Genomic DNA, 22,218 nt, shown 5'->3' on the forward strand with positions numbered 1-22,218 from the left:
TTTCTATAAACGCGATATTTACTAAACATACTTCCCACATACTTTGTACAGTTTGTTGCAAAAACGTAAACACTTTTTTATCACATAAAGGTAATTATTATCGCATTTTACAAGATTTTTTTGATTTAAACAAATCATATGAAGTTTTTCGGAGGTAAAGGTTAACAACTTCGATCATGTGCGCGGCCATCACAACCTATCCAACACGGATCACTTTTCACTTATTAACAGTAGACAGGTATTAATAGTCGTTGACCACTTTCTCTCCCAGCCAGGAGGTGGTCAACGACTACTTTTGGTCGAATTACTTCGACCGCTTCTGCAACAGTCTTCTTTCTATCGGACAAGCGGTATGGTGGCATTCAAATAGGAAAATTACATAATACGAGGTTACCGGCCTGCACAAAATGTATTTTAAGTGGTTTTTCGAGGGTGCCAAGTTTAAATATATGATTAAATATATAGAAGGATTAGAAGTACGAAATCTAATAATCTTAACCTATGATGATGTTACTTTTTGCCCGGGCAACGCCGGGCTCATCTGCTAGTTAAAATAAAAACCTAAATTTTAAATAAATACTCTTAGCTTACGAGTGGATACAGAATAATAATCACAAGTCATGAGTTTATTGCTACTCATAGAACAGTACTGTATATTGTTTCTAACAGTAGGTCTACTGTTATCAAAAACAATAGGCATAGACCTACATTTGTTACATTGTACTGAGCTATAATCAAAACAAAAACATAATAAACAGAAGCATAAATATAATAAAAACAAAAAATTAATAATTATATTATGATAGATAAAAATTTTTAAATGAACATGCTGTAAATATGAAAATGATAACTATATACATATAGACTATATGTTTCATGTAAATATTATATATATGTATATTCTAAATGTAGATTTAAATTTTGGAGTGATAATCCTTTGAATTTTGTATTCGCTTGTGCCTTTCTTGCAATGAATATTTTGTTGGGGTAAACAATATACAGTAAATAATAACAAAAATAAAAACTTTGATAACAGCTGTTAAATGTGTAATGAAATTAATTTCCAAGTAAATTTCTTAATTGAAATATTCAAATAATATAAGATGATTGTTTGACTAGACGTGATACTCATTGTGAAAATATTTACCTTCCAAGCCTATTGTCAAAATTTTGGCTCTACCTTCCCGTCTAGACGCCAAATTATTTTTAGCTGAAACCCATTCCACATTGCTAATTGAAAGAACAATGGTACTCTGGTGACAACTTCGTCTGGAAGTGTGACAGTTGATTTCACCGAGAAACTTACTGAAGTAGACACCTGAATGACTACGTTAATTGTAAAGTTGTAAACATATAGAGAGAAATATTTTAATTTAAATTAATAAGGTGTCAATTATTTATATACAAGAACATTATTGTGTCGGAGACAATACACTTATAACACGTGAACTAACATAACAGATTAACTTGCTCCACATAATTATGATTACATGATTAATGATACAAGGAGTACATTGAAGCTAACTGACCGCCATTTTTACTTTGCCTTCGCATCACCTCGAATGCCGGATGTTATCCTCTCGATACACTACAGTTTCTTTTCTTCTCATAAAAATCATAGCCCTGATATTTAGTCGGTTTCTTATGCAGGCATTTTGGATAACGTGGTTTATCTGCCGGCGCAGAACTCTGATTGTCATTAGTCTCGTTCTTGTTTTACTTCATTTCTGACCCTGTCTCGCTCTCCTTCTCCACTGACACCCCCCTCTTTCTACTCCCGATGACTCCTCCACTGAACGTACAGTACGTGATGTGTTATCCATATTTAATACTGTTTCTTGAGGAAAATAACTATATTGAGTTGTCTCTGCTTGTTTATCTACCATTTCCATTGACGTGCTATGCATTTTCCATTTTCATTTGCCAAAGTAACTTTGAAATTTCGTCCACTTCCACTCAAACAAATCAAAGTAACACAATCAAAGTAAACATCCCAATTCTAAACTAAGATCCGTTTTTCGTTCAAAAAAAATAATAATAAATAAATATGTAATGTAAAATGTTAAACTATGTTCCAATCACTTGATCACGTCTCAACACTTCATTCAACAAAGGATCTCTTTTCGTTTCCTTTTCCACTTCTTTTTCGGGCAGTGTTTTTTAATTAAATTTCTGAATCATTAAAACATGACATTCATTCTTCAATGTCCTTAACGTCCTGTTCTGCTACTTCAGAGGCAACAACAATTTCATAGACTGTCTAATAATACGCCATCCAGTTCTTGCAAGTCTTTCCTGAAACTTTTAATCTTCGTCACTAATTTCTCTTGTATCGTGGACAGTACACTGAAAATATACGAACTAACATAACATTTATTTAGACAGATAACTTGGTCCACATATATTATCAATGATAGAACGGGTACATTACGACTAACAGGCCTCTGTCTTTACGTCGTCTTCGCGCCACCTCGAATGCCAGAATGTTATTCTCTCGCTACATCACAAAAGTAATGATCTAGATATTGATCTAGGTTATAAGATTTACTATAGTCTATAATAATTGTATATTATAATAATAATTTATTGAGGTATATGTGTATTGTTAATTATTTACGTATTTTAATACCTTATTTTTTGATTATAATTATTATTCATAAGAATTCTGTGATTTATGGGTGTTTATTAGTTTGTATGCATACAGTATAGACTTGTAAGGATTTAATCGGATTTTTTTTTCATTTTTTGTATTCTTAAGCTTCCAAAATTTTGAAGATATGATTTATCGCTTGAGAAGTTTATGTTTAACATATGCAATCCCGGATTTAGGATTCTAGGCGAACCGGGCCTAATAGGCTTTGGCACCCCTCCGTCACAGATCCTATGTATAGTACCTTATATTAAAATTTATAAGACATTTACGTTGCTGCATACCACTCTATTATAACTTAAACTACTTCTTCAATGTATTTTAAATGTATAATTATTCAGTTAATAACAGTTTTACTATAAATGCATATACTAATAAGAGAAACATAAGGTATTAGGTCCAAAATTTGGTATCAGTGCCAAGCGATTCCATTTATAAATTTGACATTGAGCAATAGGATGACAAAAACAAATCAAACACGAAGATTTACATTGTTAGTCTTTTTTCAACAAAAAATTCAATTCCCATCTTCTGTCTAAGTAAATAAATAAATAGACTCATTAACAAATTCTGTCGTAACAAAGTTAGTGAACTAAACACATCGTCATAACTCTGATGCTGATCATACAGACCATTCAATAATCGAAATTTGAGTCTAGTAATCAATTTTTAATTTGCTATTTGTTTCATATTTTTAATGATTATAAATTATAAATATTAGTAATATATAATAATATTAACAGTTACTGTAATAGTATATTTTAATGAAATGTGTACCGATATGTATTTTATCTGCCGATGGTTATTACAAGCTCCTAATTCTATAAAAGCAAGCAACTTAAAAAAAACTATGATAAATGCTATTTATCTTGTGAGATTAGTTTCAATATAGATACAAAACTTCTAAATCATCAGCTTCATAAAATTTTATAAAGGATTCAAATTGAATTAATTTTATTGTAAATATTTCTAAAATATAGGAATTATCGAAGCTTAATTTTAAATTATTTTATTATAAATAAAACTTTTTAAATCTAAATTAACAGATGCCGAAATTTATGCTAAGCCCATGGTTTTATTTGTTGGTCCTTGGAGTTCCGGAAAAACAAGTGTCATCAATTATCTTCTAAATACAGAAAGAACTTCCGCAGCATTGAAAACAGGTAATATCAGCATCGTTAAACAGATATTATTCAGATGAATTTAAATATGCAACGTTCAAGTTGACTATTTATAATTTAGGTCCTGAGCNAAATATAATTATGTATGGCGTCATCTGATACGATATTTTGTTATAAAAACTTTTTATATCTTAAATTAAATATTATAAAATGGCAAAAGGTTTATGTTAGAGGGTAGTGATGAGTTTTATTTTAAAAAATGTAAATGTTAATAACAAACATCTTTATTAAATCCGACTTCTATCTAGATAGAACACTTTTTTTTTTTATCTCCTCACTCCCTCCATCTTTAACCACCACTAAGTTTAATAGCATCAATGTCCCTTATACATTAGCTCCCATGCCAAATTTCGTTACTTTATCATTACCTCAGCTGAGATATTAAACGAAATAGACCCCAACAAACACAACTGAATTTTTTCTGGGTTTTTCTTTGAGTTCGCGAGGCCTCAAAATGTGGATATTTGCAAAAAATCTGAGGGTCAAATTTGACACGATTTCAATTCTTTCCCTAGTTATGTATATATAACGACTGGGAAACTAAAAGTACTTTTTAAGATTTTATTTTTTATTATTAATAAAAATAACATAAGGGTAGAAAGCTTTAAGGATAATGTACAAATATGCATATGCCAAAAATTTTACTTAATATATCCTTTCTAGCAATAACTTATTAGCTTAATAACTTCCCCTGCTCTGTTATATACAACAGATGGAAAGTATGGCGATCGGTCAAAACCTAATCCCCAAGGCTTTTACATTTTTTGACTCGAAACCTTGAAACGTCGAGAAATGCAAAAATAATTTTTACTGTATGTATGGATGTTATGTGGGTGTGTGTTTGTGTCCGGGAGCATAATTTTGTTCACCCTCTTTAAAGCTTAATAACTCTCGTACTTTTGTCGAAAACTTCTGAAATTTTGCACGTAGGTTTGTGTATTAGGAGCATTAATGCTATTAAATTTTGATGGTTAAAGGTCGAGGGAATGGAGAGACAGATAGAGATGTGTGTCATATCTCGAGAAGGCAAGAGCAATAAAATTCTTATGCTTTCACAACATTACAGATAAATTAATAGATATATGCCAATAATAGCTGAATAACACGACAAATTTAATAAATAAACACTAAATTTTTAATTGTTTTAAATATATATCACAATAATAACAATTTAAATTTTGTATAAGTGAAATTTCACATTTTAAATTTATTAAATACATCTTTACCGTATTTTAAAAACTTGCAAAAAATATTAAAAATAATTAATCATAATTAATAATAATCATTACAATTGAATTAAAACGTCTCATTAAAAATAAAAATAATAATTATTGCTAGATTTTCCCATAGACGCAGTTATAGGGGATATAGAAGAGTATTGTCCCCAACACCAGTCAAAAAATTTATCGAATTTTTGTTAAGTTATATCTGTATCTATACTAATATACAAAGCGAGAATGTTTGTTTGTTTGCTAGAGGTAATCCCAAAATCTACTTAACTGAATTTTAAAAATTCTTTTGCTATTGGAAAGCTTATTTCTTCCTGATGAACATAGGCTATATATTATTTACATGTTAAAAACCGAAAATGAACGAGAACGCTGGTTTATCGCACAGTGGCATAGCGTGGGTGTCAGCCACCCGGGGCAAAGGAAAATTTCGCCGTCCCCTTATTTAGGTATCTCAATTTAAAAGACTAAAATTCAGTTTCGTCACAGAATAAGTAATGAAAAATTCCGTGCTAGTGTTGCCACCTTTTTAAAATCGCTGACCCGGACGGCAGGTGAGGTTTGTTCGAACAGANTTTTTATTTAATTATTTTTTATGAAATGCCGCATTGAAAATGTGCCGCTTTAAGCAGATGCTTTGCTATCATCTAGAATCAACGCTTTCGTCGCTTTTTAAAGCTTTCTCATCATATTTTATTGTTATATCGTGGGAAATGACATATATAATAAATAATTATGCTTTTAATCCAATTTTATTCTCCGTAGATCATATTGTCATACTCATTTGTCATTATGTAATAACATTGTTTGTTCTGTAAAATAAATTCCATTTAAAATCTTCATTCTGAAATTTATTGTTATATAGCATTTTAAATTAATATATTAATGCCGCCTTTGTATTAATCTTTTAAATCTTTTTTATTATTATTTTATTGTTGGTCAAATTTCAAACGTTTAAAATTATTGATTTTTTAAATTTATACAGAGAAAATGGCTGTTTTCTTCCTGTCATTTTTAATATCTTTGTGACTATTCGTATTCATCATATACTAGTATAGTTTCTATAAACGGGTTGTTGTTAAATTCAACACTGCTCCGCAACGCCTCCGCTTTGGCCGCGAGACTGCCATGATCGCTACTGATGGTCTTTTAACAATTGTAGATTTAATCTCGAATCAGTGAGACCGCTGAGAGGATCACTGCGCTCAGCGCTTCAAGAAAACGAGTCTCATCGGTTAGCAGCGTTGCCACCCCCATATTTTTAAAAATTGTGTGCAGCACTTAAGCAATAATGGTCTATTTCATCCCATCTAAAATGATTCAAATCATCCCATATGCAATGCAATACGAAAAAAGCATTTTTAGTTGTTTACTACCGTCACCTCCTACCACAGTGTAACATCGTCAAAAATATCTCTACATTCGTTTATAATAGATCTGTAGTTTGCTTTGTAATCATAAGCGTATTATTTCAGTGTATTGCTAATGCTGATGATAACTTACGAAATATTCACGTATTGTCGTCGCTCAGACGACAGTGACAAGTAAGGACAAAAGACAAAAGTAAAAATTCTTAAAATTATGACGTTAAAAGTTATCCACTTTATACCTTGTTACAATTTACCCTAAATACCCTACATTTTCGACGTTTTCGAACTATAATTTAGTGGAATTATTTTATAATTTAGTAGATTGTAAGTCTATTTTAAATACTCTTTTACTTATATGGATAAATATTTAGTTCCATCTAACAACAATTAATCACAAATATAATTCAAATCAAAGTTTGAATAAAGTTATTAACTCAATATACGTATACTGAGCATGAGTAAAGTTTTCATCTTTAAATATTTTCTTAGAAATATTCGTACAGTATGTATGAATCACGCTTATATATAATTTTCAATGATTATTCTCAGAATTATGTTATTAAATCATATAAGTTAATGAAGCAAAATATTGTTAAATTTTAGTTATACGCGTATTATTCTTACCATCAATTACATTTAATGACATTTCACAATTAAATAATTTGTTATCATTCTTCATAATTAATATTTTGCAATAGAATTTTCTATTGTAAATTATATAATTTTATTTAAAATAAAATCTCATAAAAGATGGCGTCACACATTATTTTAACTTTCAGCTATTGATTTCCCCTTTAATCCATTTCTAAACTTAATAGAGAAATTTATTATAATTCAACGAAATTATTCGATTTAAGCTTTTCTTATTATTTATAATTTATATCGTAGAATAATTGAAAATTGTTTGACTTCCCAGTCCCCTTAATTTCCTGTTCTAATAGAAATATTGAAAATTATTCCTGTTTACTTCTGTAAATTTAATTAAATATTAAGCTCAACCTTTTTCTGAAATTTGATCATTATAAAATATGACACTTGTTTTATTTGTACTCTAAAATTCGAAAATTGTAAAATATTTTTATTAATCGATGTCATTAATAAATTTTTATTTAAACAAAAAATAATACACTTTTTATTCAAAATTTGATATAACAATTCTGTAAAGCTTGAGATTAATATAAATATTAGTACCTATCTACAATACTTCATTAAATTTGGGGTGGGCAAAGTTTGTGTTTTTTTCTTGGATTTATTGTTATAATATTTTTATAAAAATACGCTTTGTGTCTCTTTCTATTAGTTTCAAGTAATATCCACCCATTTCGGATGACCAGATCATAATATCCAAGGCTAACCCAATATTTTTTGCTATCCCAAGCAAAACCGTTTGCCACCCCCATATTTTTAAAAATTGGCTCAGAAAATAAATAAATAAATTGTATTATATATTATAAATACAAAACATGCTTTTTTAGAGTTAATCTTTTAGTTCAAATGTAATATATTTATTTTTTATTTAATTATTTTTTATGAAATGCCGCATTGAAAATGTGCCGCTTTAAGCAGATGCTTTGCTATCATCTAGAATCAACGCTTTCGTCGCTTTTTAAAGCTTTCTCATCATATTTTATTGTTATATCGTGGGAAATGACATATATAATAAATAATTATGCTTTTAATCCAATTTTATTCTCCGTAGATCATATTGTCATACTCATTTGTCATTATGTAATAACATTGTTTGTTCTGTAAAATAAATTCCATTTAAAATCTTCATTCTGAAATTTATTGTTATATAGCATTTTAAATTAATATATTAATGCCGCCTTTGTATTAATCTTTTAAATCTTTTTTATTATTATTTTATTGTTGGTCAAATTTCAAACGTTTAAAATTATTGATTTTTTAAATTTATACAGAGAAAATGGCTGTTTTCTTCCTGTCATTTTTAATATCTTTGTGACTATTCGTATTCATCATATACTAGTATAGTTTCTATAAACGGGTTGTTGTTAAATTCAACACTGCTCCGCAACGCCTCCGCTTTGGCCGCGAGACTGCCATGATCGCTACTGATGGTCTTTTAACAATTGTAGATTTAATCTCGAATCAGTGAGACCGCTGAGAGGATCACTGCGCTCAGCGCTTCAAGAAAACGAGTCTCATCGGTTAGCAGCGTTGCCACCCCCATATTTTTAAAAATTGTGTGCAGCACTTAAGCAATAATGGTCTATTTCATCCCATCTAAAATGATTCAAATCATCCCATATGCAATGCAATACGAAAAAAGCATTTTTAGTTGTTTACTACCGTCACCTCCTACCACAGTGTAACATCGTCAAAAATATCTCTACATTCGTTTATAATAGATCTGTAGTTTGCTTTGTAATCATAAGCGTATTATTTCAGTGTATTGCTAATGCTGATGATAACTTACGAAATATTCACGTATTGTCGTCGTTCAGACGACAGTGACAAGTAAGGACAAAAGACAAAAGTAAAAATTCTTAAAATTATGACGTTAAAAGTTATCCACTTTATACCTTGTTACAATTTACCCTAAATACCCTACATTTTCGACGTTTTCGAACTATAATTTAGTGGAATTATTTTATAATTTAGTAGATTGTAAGTCTATTTTAAATACTCTTTTACTTATATGGATAAATATTTAGTTCCATCTAACAACAATTAATCACAAATATAATTCAAATCAAAGTTTGAATAAAGTTATTAACTCAATATACGTATACTGAGCATGAGTAAAGTTTTCATCTTTAAATATTTTCTTAGAAATATTCGTACAGTATGTATGAATCACGCTTATATATAATTTTCAATGATTATTCTCAGAATTATGTTATTAAATCATATAAGTTAATGAAGCAAAATATTGTTAAATTTTAGTTATACGCGTATTATTCTTACCATCAATTACATTTAATGACATTTCACAATTAAATAATTTGTTATCATTCTTCATAATTAATATTTTGCAATAGAATTTTCTATTGTAAATTATATAATTTTATTTAATTCATGTAATTAAAAATATAATTATTAAATGAAAAATTATTATTTATATTCAATTACTAATTAGTTTAATTTCATATTAAAATTATAAATTATTTTAGTTTTTTAATGTTTGAATACATTAACTAATCAAAGTTAATTAAGCCTTTATAAATAAATTAAGTTAAAGAGGAAGATTTTAATAATTTGCTTTGAGTTATTTACTAATAAAAATTATATATATTAGGAACGAGCTGCGTAACATTCCCGGTTGTTAACAAATTTTATTTAAAAGGTAACTTCTATATTATAAATCATAACAAATAAAATTGTATGTGGCGCCATCTGTTACGATATTTTATTATAAAAAACATTTTATATTATTAATGATTATAAAATGACAAAAAAGCTTAATCTTAACGATAGGAATGAGTTTCACAAAAAAAAATTGTAAATGCTAAAAAAAATGGGGTTCGGGCATGGTCAAGGGGCTGGAGTTTTCTTGATTTTCTTCACGTTAGTAACACTTAAACTCCGGAAACCGCAATAAAAGCACAATTTACGAGCGAAATAAAAGCACGTTCGACTCCAAACAGAAACACAATCGAACTGCGAATCATTTGTGACGAATTTCGAGCAAACGTTAAAAGACGCGTCAACAATGTTCGAATTTCGTAAAAATTAGAATTTAAAAAGAATCAATTTTATTAAATAGAGTCCAGCTTCTTATAAAAGTCTTCCCGGGATGCATCCCTTTCGGCATATCGCTTACGTGTAGCATTGCCCTATCCAAATAAACCAAACTAATTCTATGACGAGCGATTATTTATTGTGACATCGTCACATTGTTCTCGACGACTATAAAGTACAGAGCAAGACCTTTAGTGGTGTCTTGCTCTGTACTTTAAAGTTTTCTTGTTGGCAATAGAATCGTGTCGGTTATCTATTTAACTTCGTTCGGGGAAAATTTTTGAATTGATGTAACGTGACTTCCATTCGAAACCGGAAGTTCTATAGGTAATCTGAACCTCCTGCTCCTGAACATATCTGGTCTCGTCTATCTAACACCTTTCTCGAGATTAAGGAAAAACAGACAAACACACGGATAAACAAGGGGCATCAGTCGGAATTTATAGGTCTACAATTTTTTCAAATTGCAGCCTGATAATTTTTCTATAAACGCGATATTTACTAAACATACTTCCCACATACTTTGTACAGTTTGTTGCAAAAACGTAAACACTTTTTTATCACATAAAGGTAATTATTATCGCATTTTACAAGATTTTTTTGATTTAAACAAATCATATGAAGTTTTTCGGAGGTAAAGGTTAACAACTTCGATCATGTGCGCGGCCATCACAACCTATCCAACACGGATCACTTTTCACTTATTAACAGTAGACAGGTATTAATAGTCGTTGACCACTTTCTCTCCCAGCCAGGAGGTGGTCAACGACTACTTTTGGTCGAATTACTTCGACCGCTTCTGCAACAGTCTTCTTTCTATCGGACAAGCGGTATGGTGGCATTCAAATAGGAAAATTACATAATACGAGGTTACCGGCCTGCACAAAATGTATTTTAAGTGGTTTTTCGAGGGTGCCAAGTTTAAATATATGATTAAATATATAGAAGGATTAGAAGTACGAAATCTAATAATCTTAACCTATGATGATGTTACTTTTTGCCCGGGCAACGCCGGGCTCATCTGCTAGTTAAAATAAAAACCTAAATTTTAAATAAATACTCTTAGCTTACGAGTGGATACAGAATAATAATCACAAGTCATGAGTTTATTGCTACTCATAGAACAGTACTGTATATTGTTTCTAACAGTAGGTCTACTGTTATCAAAAACAATAGGCATAGACCTACATTTGTTACATTGTACTGAGCTATAATCAAAACAAAAACATAATAAACAGAAGCATAAATATAATAAAAACAAAAAATTAATAATTATATTATGATAGATAAAAATTTTTAAATGAACATGCTGTAAATATGAAAATGATAACTATATACATATAGACTATATGTTTCATGTAAATATTATATATATGTATATTCTAAATGTAGATTTAAATTTTGGAGTGATAATCCTTTGAATTTTGTATTCGCTTGTGCCTTTCTTGCAATGAATATTTTGTTGGGGTAAACAATATACAGTAAATAATAACAAAAATAAAAACTTTGATAACAGCTGTTAAATGTGTAATGAAATTAATTTCCAAGTAAATTTCTTAATTGAAATATTCAAATAATATAAGATGATTGTTTGACTAGACGTGATACTCATTGTGAAAATATTTACCTTCCAAGCCTATTGTCAAAATTTTGGCTCTACCTTCCCGTCTAGACGCCAAATTATTTTTAGCTGAAACCCATTCCACATTGCTAATTGAAAGAACAATGGTACTCTGGTGACAACTTCGTCTGGAAGTGTGACAGTTGATTTCACCGAGAAACTTACTGAAGTAGACACCTGAATGACTACGTTAATTGTAAAGTTGTAAACATATAGAGAGAAATATTTTAATTTAAATTAATAAGGTGTCAATTATTTATATACAAGAACATTATTGTGTCGGAGACAATACACTTATAACACGTGAACTAACATAACAGATTAACTTGCTCCACATAATTATGATTACATGATTAATGATACAAGGAGTACATTGAAGCTAACTGACCGCCATTTTTACTTTGCCTTCGCATCACCTCGAATGCCGGATGTTATCCTCTCGATACACTACAGTTTCTTTTCTTCTCATAAAAATCATAGCCCTGATATTTAGTCGGTTTCTTATGCAGGCATTTTGGATAACGTGGTTTATCTGCCGGCGCAGAACTCTGATTGTCATTAGTCTCGTTCTTGTTTTACTTCATTTCTGACCCTGTCTCGCTCTCCTTCTCCACTGACACCCCCCTCTTTCTACTCCCGATGACTCCTCCACTGAACGTACAGTACGTGATGTGTTATCCATATTTAATACTGTTTCTTGAGGAAAATAACTATATTGAGTTGTCTCTGCTTGTTTATCTACCATTTCCATTGACGTGCTATGCATTTTCCATTTTCATTTGCCAAAGTAACTTTGAAATTTCGTCCACTTCCACTCAAACAAATCAAAGTAACACAATCAAAGTAAACATCCCAATTCTAAACTAAGATCCGTTTTTCGTTCAAAAAAAATAATAATAAATAAATATGTAATGTAAAATGTTAAACTATGTTCCAATCACTTGATCACGTCTCAACACTTCATTCAACAAAGGATCTCTTTTCGTTTCCTTTTCCACTTCTTTTTCGGGCAGTGTTTTTTAATTAAATTTCTGAATCATTAAAACATGACATTCATTCTTCAATGTCCTTAACGTCCTGTTCTGCTACTTCAGAGGCAACAACAATTTCATAGACTGTCTAATAATACGCCATCCAGTTCTTGCAAGTCTTTCCTGAAACTTTTAATCTTCGTCACTAATTTCTCTTGTATCGTGGACAGTACACTGAAAATATACGAACTAACATAACATTTATTTAGACAGATAACTTGGTCCACATATATTATCAATGATAGAACGGGTACATTACGACTAACAGGCCTCTGTCTTTACGTCGTCTTCGCGCCACCTCGAATGCCAGAATGTTATTCTCTCGCTACATCACAAAAGTAATGATCTAGATATTGATCTAGGTTATAAGATTTACTATAGTCTATAATAATTGTATATTATAATAATAATTTATTGAGGTATATGTGTATTGTTAATTATTTACGTATTTTAATACCTTATTTTTTGATTATAATTATTATTCATAAGAATTCTGTGATTTATGGGTGTTTATTAGTTTGTATGCATACAGTATAGACTTGTAAGGATTTAATCGGATTTTTTTTTCATTTTTTGTATTCTTAAGCTTCCAAAATTTTGAAGATATGATTTATCGCTTGAGAAGTTTATGTTTAACATATGCAATCCCGGATTTAGGATTCTAGGCGAACCGGGCCTAATAGGCTTTGGCACCCCTCCGTCACAGATCCTATGTATAGTACCTTATATTAAAATTTATAAGACATTTACGTTGCTGCATACCACTCTATTATAACTTAAACTACTTCTTCAATGTATTTTAAATGTATAATTATTCAGTTAATAACAGTTTTACTATAAATGCATATACTAATAAGAGAAACATAAGGTATTAGGTCCAAAATTTGGTATCAGTGCCAAGCGATTCCATTTATAAATTTGACATTGAGCAATAGGATGACAAAAACAAATCAAACACGAAGATTTACATTGTTAGTCTTTTTTCAACAAAAAATTCAATTCCCATCTTCTGTCTAAGTAAATAANAAATATAATTATGTATGGCGTCATCTGATACGATATTTTGTTATAAAAACTTTTTATATCTTAAATTAAATATTATAAAATGGCAAAAGGTTTATGTTAGAGGGTAGTGATGAGTTTTATTTTAAAAAATGTAAATGTTAATAACAAACATCTTTATTAAATCCGACTTCTATCTAGATAGAACACTTTTTTTTTATCTCCTCACTCCCTCCATCTTTAACCACCACTAAGTTTAATAGCATCAATGTCCCTTATACATTAGCTCCCATGCCAAATTTCGTTACTTTATCATTACCTCAGCTGAGATATTAAACGAAATAGACCCCAACAAACACAACTGAATTTTTTCTGGGTTTTTCTTTGAGTTCGCGAGGCCTCAAAATGTGGATATTTGCAAAAAATCTGAGGGTCAAATTTGACACGATTTCAATTCTTTCCCTAGTTATGTATATATAACGACTGGGAAACTAAAAGTACTTTTTAAGATTTTATTTTTTATTATTAATAAAAATAACATAAGGATAGAAAGCTTTAAGGATAATGTACAAATATGCATATGCCAAAAATTTTACTTAATATATCCTTTCTAGCAATAACTTATTAGCTTAATAACTTCCCCTGCTCTGTTATATACAACAGATGGAAAGTATGGCGATCGGTCAAAACCTAATCCCCAAGGCTTTTACATTTTTTGACTCTAAACCTTGAAACGTCGAGAAATGCAAAAATAATTTTTACTGTATGTATGGATGTTATGTGGGTGTGTGTTTGTGTCCGGGAGCATAATTTTGTTCACCCTCTTTAAAGCTTAATAACTCTCGTACTTTTGTCGAAAACTTCTGAAATTTTGCACGTAGGTTTGTGTATTAGGAGCATTAATGCTATTAAATTTTGATGGTTAAAGGTCGAGGGAATGGAGAGACAGATAGAGATGTGTGTCATATCTCGAGAAGGCAAGAGCAATAAAATTCTTATGCTTTCACAACATTACAGATAAATTAATAGATATATGCCAATAATAGCTGAATAACACGACAAATTTAATAAATAAACACTAAATTTTTAATTGTTTTAAATATATATCACAATAATAACAATTTAAATTTTGTATAAGTGAAATTTCACATTTTAAATTTATTAAATACATCTTTACCGTATTTTAAAAACTTGCAAAAAATATTAAAAATAATTAATCATAATTAATAATAATCATTACAATTGAATTAAAACGTCTCATTAAAAATAAAAATAATAATTATTGCTAGATTTTCCCATAGACGCAGTTATAGGGGATATAGAAGAGTATTGTCCCCAACACCAGTCAAAAAATTTATCGAATTTTTGTTAAGTTATATCTGTATCTATACTAATATACAAAGCGAGAATGTTTGTTTGTTTGCTAGAGGTAATCCCAAAATCTACTTAACTGAATTTTAAAAATTCTTTTGCTATTGGAAAGCTTATTTCTTCCTGATGAACATAGGCTATATATTATTTACATGTTAAAAACCGAAAATGAACGAGAACGCTGGTTTATCGCACAGTGGCATAGCGTGGGTGTCAGCCACCCGGGGCAAAGGAAAATTTCGCCGTCCCCTTATTTAGGTATCTCAATTTAAAAGACTAAAATTCAGTTTCGTCACAGAATAAGTAATGAAAAATTCCGTGCTAGTGTTGCCACCTTTTTAAAATCGCTGACCCGGACGGCAGGTGAGGTTTGTTCGAACAGAAGTTCCTGACGCTTGCGTATGTCATTTTGCAATGCGAAGAATAATGTGCAGTGCATGCCGGTTCTAAATCAGTTACAGTTAGCGACTAGGGAGACTTGGGTAGGAGTAACGTAAGTAACCTAGATGACTTAGCTCTATTAGATATTGGAGGTGTATGTGAATACGATTGAATCGTGTAAGAAAAAAACAAAAAAAGGTCGACAGGTCGCGCATAGTATCGCCGTGTAAAATTAATAGCTCATCCGGACGGTGAGTCGATTCCCGGACTCTCCGGATGGTAACACTATTCCGTGCTCATTTCGATCGGTCCGAATCGTAGGTGCGACAAAAATAGGAAATAAAATGGTTCAAATTTTTACAAGATATTATTATTTATTGTGAAATTTTTACGCCCCCTAAAAGTGCCGCCCGGGGCGGGCTGCCACTCCCGCCCCTCCCGCCCCCACTACGCAACGCCACTGTTATCGCAGCATTTGTCTAGCAACAGTATTTACAGTATCTGCTTCATTCGAGATCAATCTCCTTGCCACCTGGTGGGCTTTTTAATAATTTATTATCTTATATTTTCGGTTTCGATTCGTGCAGTTTGGGTAGTTGTGTATATGCTTTGTTTATATTGTCTTTGGTCGTTCGTTTCTTATAATAATACTCTTATGTTATAAGATACAACTATATGGAGAGAATTTATTTCCCTTATATCAAACTTTTTTAAGTAGGCCTGCAGTATTTTTATGTATTAATTGTTTTAGTACAGTATTAACCCATTATACTATTATCTAAAAATATATGGACTACCATAAAACTTGGACGCGTCGCTCCTTCTCTGATTTCACCCTTAACTCCAAATATTTTGACGATCTGTACAAATTTTGCATAATTAGTCCCTACAATCCTCTAAAATATAGCTACGTTAAAACTCGGATTCTCTCGCCTTCTCCCTGATTTCATCCCCCACAAATTGCCAACCCTTTGACTGATTTGCACCAAATTTTGCATAGTTACTCTGCCAATCTGCGGGAAATATACGCTAACCTATAACGAGGACGACTCAAGTCCCTTCCTGAGTTTCCGGACAACGCTGGACATTCATTGCTAGTTTATATTACTACATATATGAATAATAAATTAGTTGTTCCATAGTTCTTAGAGTGACTTTCAACGAAAAGCTTCGGAGATCACATTCCGACCCTCAAGGAATAAGCTCTATCTTCGCTCAGATTCCACACATTTTCTTAATTCTTGATAAGCTTATTGTAAATTAGAAATTTACATTTGTAAAAGATTTGATTGATCGGTTTTATTTTAGACAATAATGAATTTATATATAAAATTTCAATCATTTGTTTCAGCTATAAATTCATTAAGATTTCACAATTTCAATAAGATTTCACAATTCTCTTAAAGACTAGTCAATGTTCGATTTCATCAAATACTTTATGTTATATTAGAACATCATAAAAATGTGATTATCTCATCTATGAAATAATATATATGTTTTTCTGCTACAAGATCTTATCTGAAAATTTATCTAAAGAAGTTAAATATAAAATAAATGAGATTGAAATTTTAGTATAAATTTCTTAGTATTTCTTATAATATCAGATANCGATATTTTATTATAAAAAACATTTTATATTATTAATGATTATAAAATGACAAAAAAGCTTAATCTTAACGATAGGAATGAGTTTCACAAAAAAAAATTGTAAATGCTAAAAAAAATGGGGTTCGGGCATGGTCAAGGGGCTGGAGTTTTCTTGATTTTCTTCACGTTAGTAACACTTAAACTCCGGAAACCGCAATAAAAGCACAATTTACGAGCGAAATAAAAGCACGTTCGACTCCAAACAGAAACACAATCGAACTGCGAATCATTTTTGACGAATTTCGAGCAAACGTTAAAAGACGCGTCAACAATGTTCGAATTTCGTAAAAATTAGAATTTAAAAAGAATCAATTTTATTAAATAGAGTCCAGCTTCTTATAAAAGTCTTCCCGGGATGCATCCCTTTCGGCATATCGCTTACGTGTAGCATTGCCCTATCCAAATAAACCAAACTAATTCTATGACGAGCGATTATTTATTGTGACATCGTCACATTGTTCTCGACGACTATAAAGTACAGAGCAAGACCTTTAGTGGTGTCTTGCTCTGTACTTTAAAGTTTTCTTGTTGGCAATAGAATCGTGTCGGTTATCTATTTAACTTCGTTCGGGGAAAATTTTTGAATTGATGTAACGTGACTTCCATTCGAAACCGGAAGTTCTATAGGTAATCTGAACCTCCTGCTCCTGAACATATCTGGTCTCGTCTATCTAACACCTTTCTCGAGATTAAGGAAAAACAGACAAACACACGGATAAACAAGGGGCATCAGTCGGAATTTATAGGTCTACAATTTTTTCAAATTGCAGCCTGATAATTTTTCTATAAACGCGATATTTACTAAACATACTTCCCACATACTTTGTACAGTTTGTTGCAAAAACGTAAACACTTTTTTATCACATAAAGGTAATTATTATCGCATTTTACAAGATTTTTTTGATTTAAACAAATCATATGAAGTTTTTCGGAGGTAAAGGTTAACAACTTCGATCATGTGCGCGGCCATCACAACCTATCCAACACGGATCACTTTTCACTTATTAACAGTAGACAGGTATTAATAGTCGTTGACCACTTTCTCTCCCAGCCAGGAGGTGGTCAACGACTACTTTTGGTCGAATTACTTCGACCGCCTTCTGCAACAGTCTTCTTTCTATCGGACAAGCGGTATGGTGGCATTCAAATAGGAAAATTACATAATACGAGGTTACCGGCCTGCACAAAATGTATTTTAAGTGGTTTTTCGAGGGTGCCAAGTTTAAATATATGATTAAATATATAGAAGGATTAGAAGTACGAAATCTAATAATCTTAACCTATGATGATGTTACTTTTTGCCCGGGCAACGCCGGGCTCATCTGCTAGTTAAAATAAAAACCTAAATTTTAAATAAATACTCTTAGCTTACGAGTGGATACAGAATAATAATCACAAGTCATGAGTTTATTGCTACTCATAGAACAGTACTGTATATTGTTTCTAACAGTAGGTCTACTGTTATCAAAAACAATAGGCATAGACCTACATTTGTTACATTGTACTGAGCTATAATCAAAACAAAAACATAATAAACAGAAGCATAAATATAATAAAAACAAAAAATTAATAATTATATTATGATAGATAAAAATTTTTAAATGAACATGCTGTAAATATGAAAATGATAACTATATACATATAGACTATATGTTTCATGTAAATATTATATATATGTATATTCTAAATGTAGATTTAAATTTTGGAGTGATAATCCTTTGAATTTTGTATTCGCTTGTGCCTTTCTTGCAATGAATATTTTGTTGGGGTAAACAATATACAGTAAATAATAACAAAAATAAAAACTTTGATAACAGCTGTTAAATGTGTAATGAAATTAATTTCCAAGTAAATTTCTTAATTGAAATATTCAAATAATATAAGATGATTGTTTGACTAGACGTGATACTCATTGTGAAAATATTTACCTTCCAAGCCTATTGTCAAAATTTTGGCTCTACCTTCCCGTCTAGACGCCAAATTATTTTTAGCTGAAACCCATTCCACATTGCTAATTGAAAGAACAATGGTACTCTGGTGACAACTTCGTCTGGAAGTGTGACAGTTGATTTCACCGAGAAACTTACTGAAGTAGACACCTGAATGACTACGTTAATTGTAAAGTTGTAAACATATAGAGAGAAATATTTTAATTTAAATTAATAAGGTGTCAATTATTTATATACAAGAACATTATTGTGTCGGAGACAATACACTTATAACACGTGAACTAACATAACAGATTAACTTGCTCCACATAATTATGATTACATGATTAATGATACAAGGAGTACATTGAAGCTAACTGACCGCCATTTTTACTTTGCCTTCGCATCACCTCGAATGCCGGATGTTATCCTCTCGATACACTACAGTTTCTTTTCTTCTCATAAAAATCATAGCCCTGATATTTAGTCGGTTTCTTATGCAGGCATTTTGGATAACGTGGTTTATCTGCCGGCGCAGAACTCTGATTGTCATTAGTCTCGTTCTTGTTTTACTTCATTTCTGACCCTGTCTCGCTCTCCTTCTCCACTGACACCCCCCTCTTTCTACTCCCGATGACTCCTCCACTGAACGTACAGTACGTGATGTGTTATCCATATTTAATACTGTTTCTTGAGGAAAATAACTATATTGAGTTGTCTCTGCTTGTTTATCTACCATTTCCATTGACGTGCTATGCATTTTCCATTTTCATTTGCCAAAGTAACTTTGAAATTTCGTCCACTTCCACTCAAACAAATCAAAGTAACACAATCAAAGTAAACATCCCAATTCTAAACTAAGATCCGTTTTTCGTTCAAAAAAAATAATAATAAATAAATATGTAATGTAAAATGTTAAACTATGTTCCAATCACTTGATCACGTCTCAACACTTCATTCAACAAAGGATCTCTTTTCGTTTCCTTTTCCACTTCTTTTTCGGGCAGTGTTTTTTAATTAAATTTCTGAATCATTAAAACATGACATTCATTCTTCAATGTCCTTAACGTCCTGTTCTGCTACTTCAGAGGCAACAACAATTTCATAGACTGTCTAATAATACGCCATCCAGTTCTTGCAAGTCTTTCCTGAAACTTTTAATCTTCGTCACTAATTTCTCTTGTATCGTGGACAGTACACTGAAAATATACGAACTAACATAACATTTATTTAGACAGATAACTTGGTCCACATATATTATCAATGATAGAACGGGTACATTACGACTAACAGGCCTCTGTCTTTACGTCGTCTTCGCGCCACCTCGAATGCCAGAATGTTATTCTCTCGCTACATCACAAAAGTAATGATCTAGATATTGATCTAGGTTATAAGATTTACTATAGTCTATAATAATTGTATATTATAATAATAATTTATTGAGGTATATGTGTATTGTTAATTATTTACGTATTTTAATACCTTATTTTTTGATTATAATTATTATTCATAAGAATTCTGTGATTTATGGGTGTTTATTAGTTTGTATGCATACAGTATAGACTTGTAAGGATTTAATCGGATTTTTTTTTCATTTTTTGTATTCTTAAGCTTCCAAAATTTTGAAGATATGATTTATCGCTTGAGAAGTTTATGTTTAACATATGCAATCCCGGATTTAGGATTCTAGGCGAACCGGGCCTAATAGGCTTTGGCACCCCTCCGTCACAGATCCTATGTATAGTACCTTATATTAAAATTTATAAGACATTTACGTTGCTGCATACCACTCTATTATAACTTAAACTACTTCTTCAATGTATTTTAAATGTATAATTATTCAGTTAATAACAGTTTTACTATAAATGCATATACTAATAAGAGAAACATAAGGTATTAGGTCCAAAATTTGGTATCAGTGCCAAGCGATTCCATTTATAAATTTGACATTGAGCAATAGGATGACAAAAACAAATCAAACACGAAGATTTACATTGTTAGTCTTTTTTCAACAAAAAATTCAATTCCCATCTTCTGTCTAAGTAAATAAATAAATAGACTCATTAACAAATTCTGTCGTAACAAAGTTAGTGAACTAAACACATCGTCATAACTCTGATGCTGATCATACAGACCATTCAATAATCGAAATTTGAGTCTAGTAATCAATTTTTAATTTGCTATTTGTTTCATATTTTTAATGATTATAAATTATAAATATTAGTAATATATAATAATATTAACAGTTACTGTAATAGTATATTTTAATGAAATGTGTACCGATATGTATTTTATCTGCCGATGGTTATTACAAGCTCCTAATTCTATAAAAGCAAGCAACTTAAAAAAAAACTATGATAAATGCTATTTATCTTGTGAGATTAGTTTCAATATAGATACAAAACTTCTAAATCATCAGCTTCATAAAATTTTATAAAGGATTCAAATTGAATTAATTTTATTGTAAATATTTCTAAAATATAGGAATTATCGAAGCTTAATTTTAAATTATTTTATTATAAATAAAACTTTTTAAATCTAAATTAACAGATGCCGAAATTTATGCTAAGCCCATGGTTTTATTTGTTGGTCCTTGGAGTTCCGGAAAAACAAGTGTCATCAATTATCTTCTAAATACAGAAAGAACTTCCGCAGCATTGAAAACAGGTAATATCAGCATCGTTAAACAGATATTATTCAGATGAATTTAAATATGCAACGTTCAAGTTGACTATTTATAATTTAGGTCCTGAGCCTACAGATGTAGACTTTACGTTAATCAAACATGGCGAAGAACCGTTGACAATGGCCGGAAGCGAACTCCTTGCTGATTGGGCGTTTTCCAGTGTCCAAAAATTTGGTCAAGGTTTTCTTGAGCATTTCAAAGGAGTTCAATATCCTCACAGGTTATTACAAAAGGTAAATTCGAATATATTTCAATATGAATAATAAACAATGAATCTTATTAAATACATCAGTTCCTTTCAGAAAATTCCTTCTCCATTATTTTTATTTGATAAAAGAAAATCTTTAATCAAACAAAAAATAACTTTTTATTTAAAAAAATATTTAAAAAATTAATTAAAAATATTTTTAATTATAATA

At 30.6% G+C, this 22,218-nt stretch overlaps 1 protein-coding gene across 1 annotated transcript in view; it reads left to right on the top strand.

The window, feature by feature from the left end:
- Window positions 1-22,218, top strand: part of LOC111620315 (sarcalumenin-like) — a 62,516-nt gene that overhangs the window by 34,907 nt on the left and 5,391 nt on the right. Inside the window, exons 6-7 of the mRNA XM_023362233.1 lie at window positions 3,697-3,813; window positions 21,860-22,032. Coding sequence (XP_023218001.1) covers window positions 3,697-3,813; window positions 21,860-22,032 — 290 coding nt within the window. The remainder of the gene's footprint in view (window positions 1-3,696; window positions 3,814-21,859; window positions 22,033-22,218) is intronic.

Source organism: Centruroides sculpturatus, unplaced genomic scaffold (assembly GCF_000671375.1).
Source record: "Centruroides sculpturatus isolate CEXI.00-Female unplaced genomic scaffold, Cexi_2.0 scaffold4, whole genome shotgun sequence".
In the NCBI taxonomy this organism is placed as follows: Eukaryota; Metazoa; Arthropoda; class Arachnida; order Scorpiones; family Buthidae; genus Centruroides; species Centruroides sculpturatus.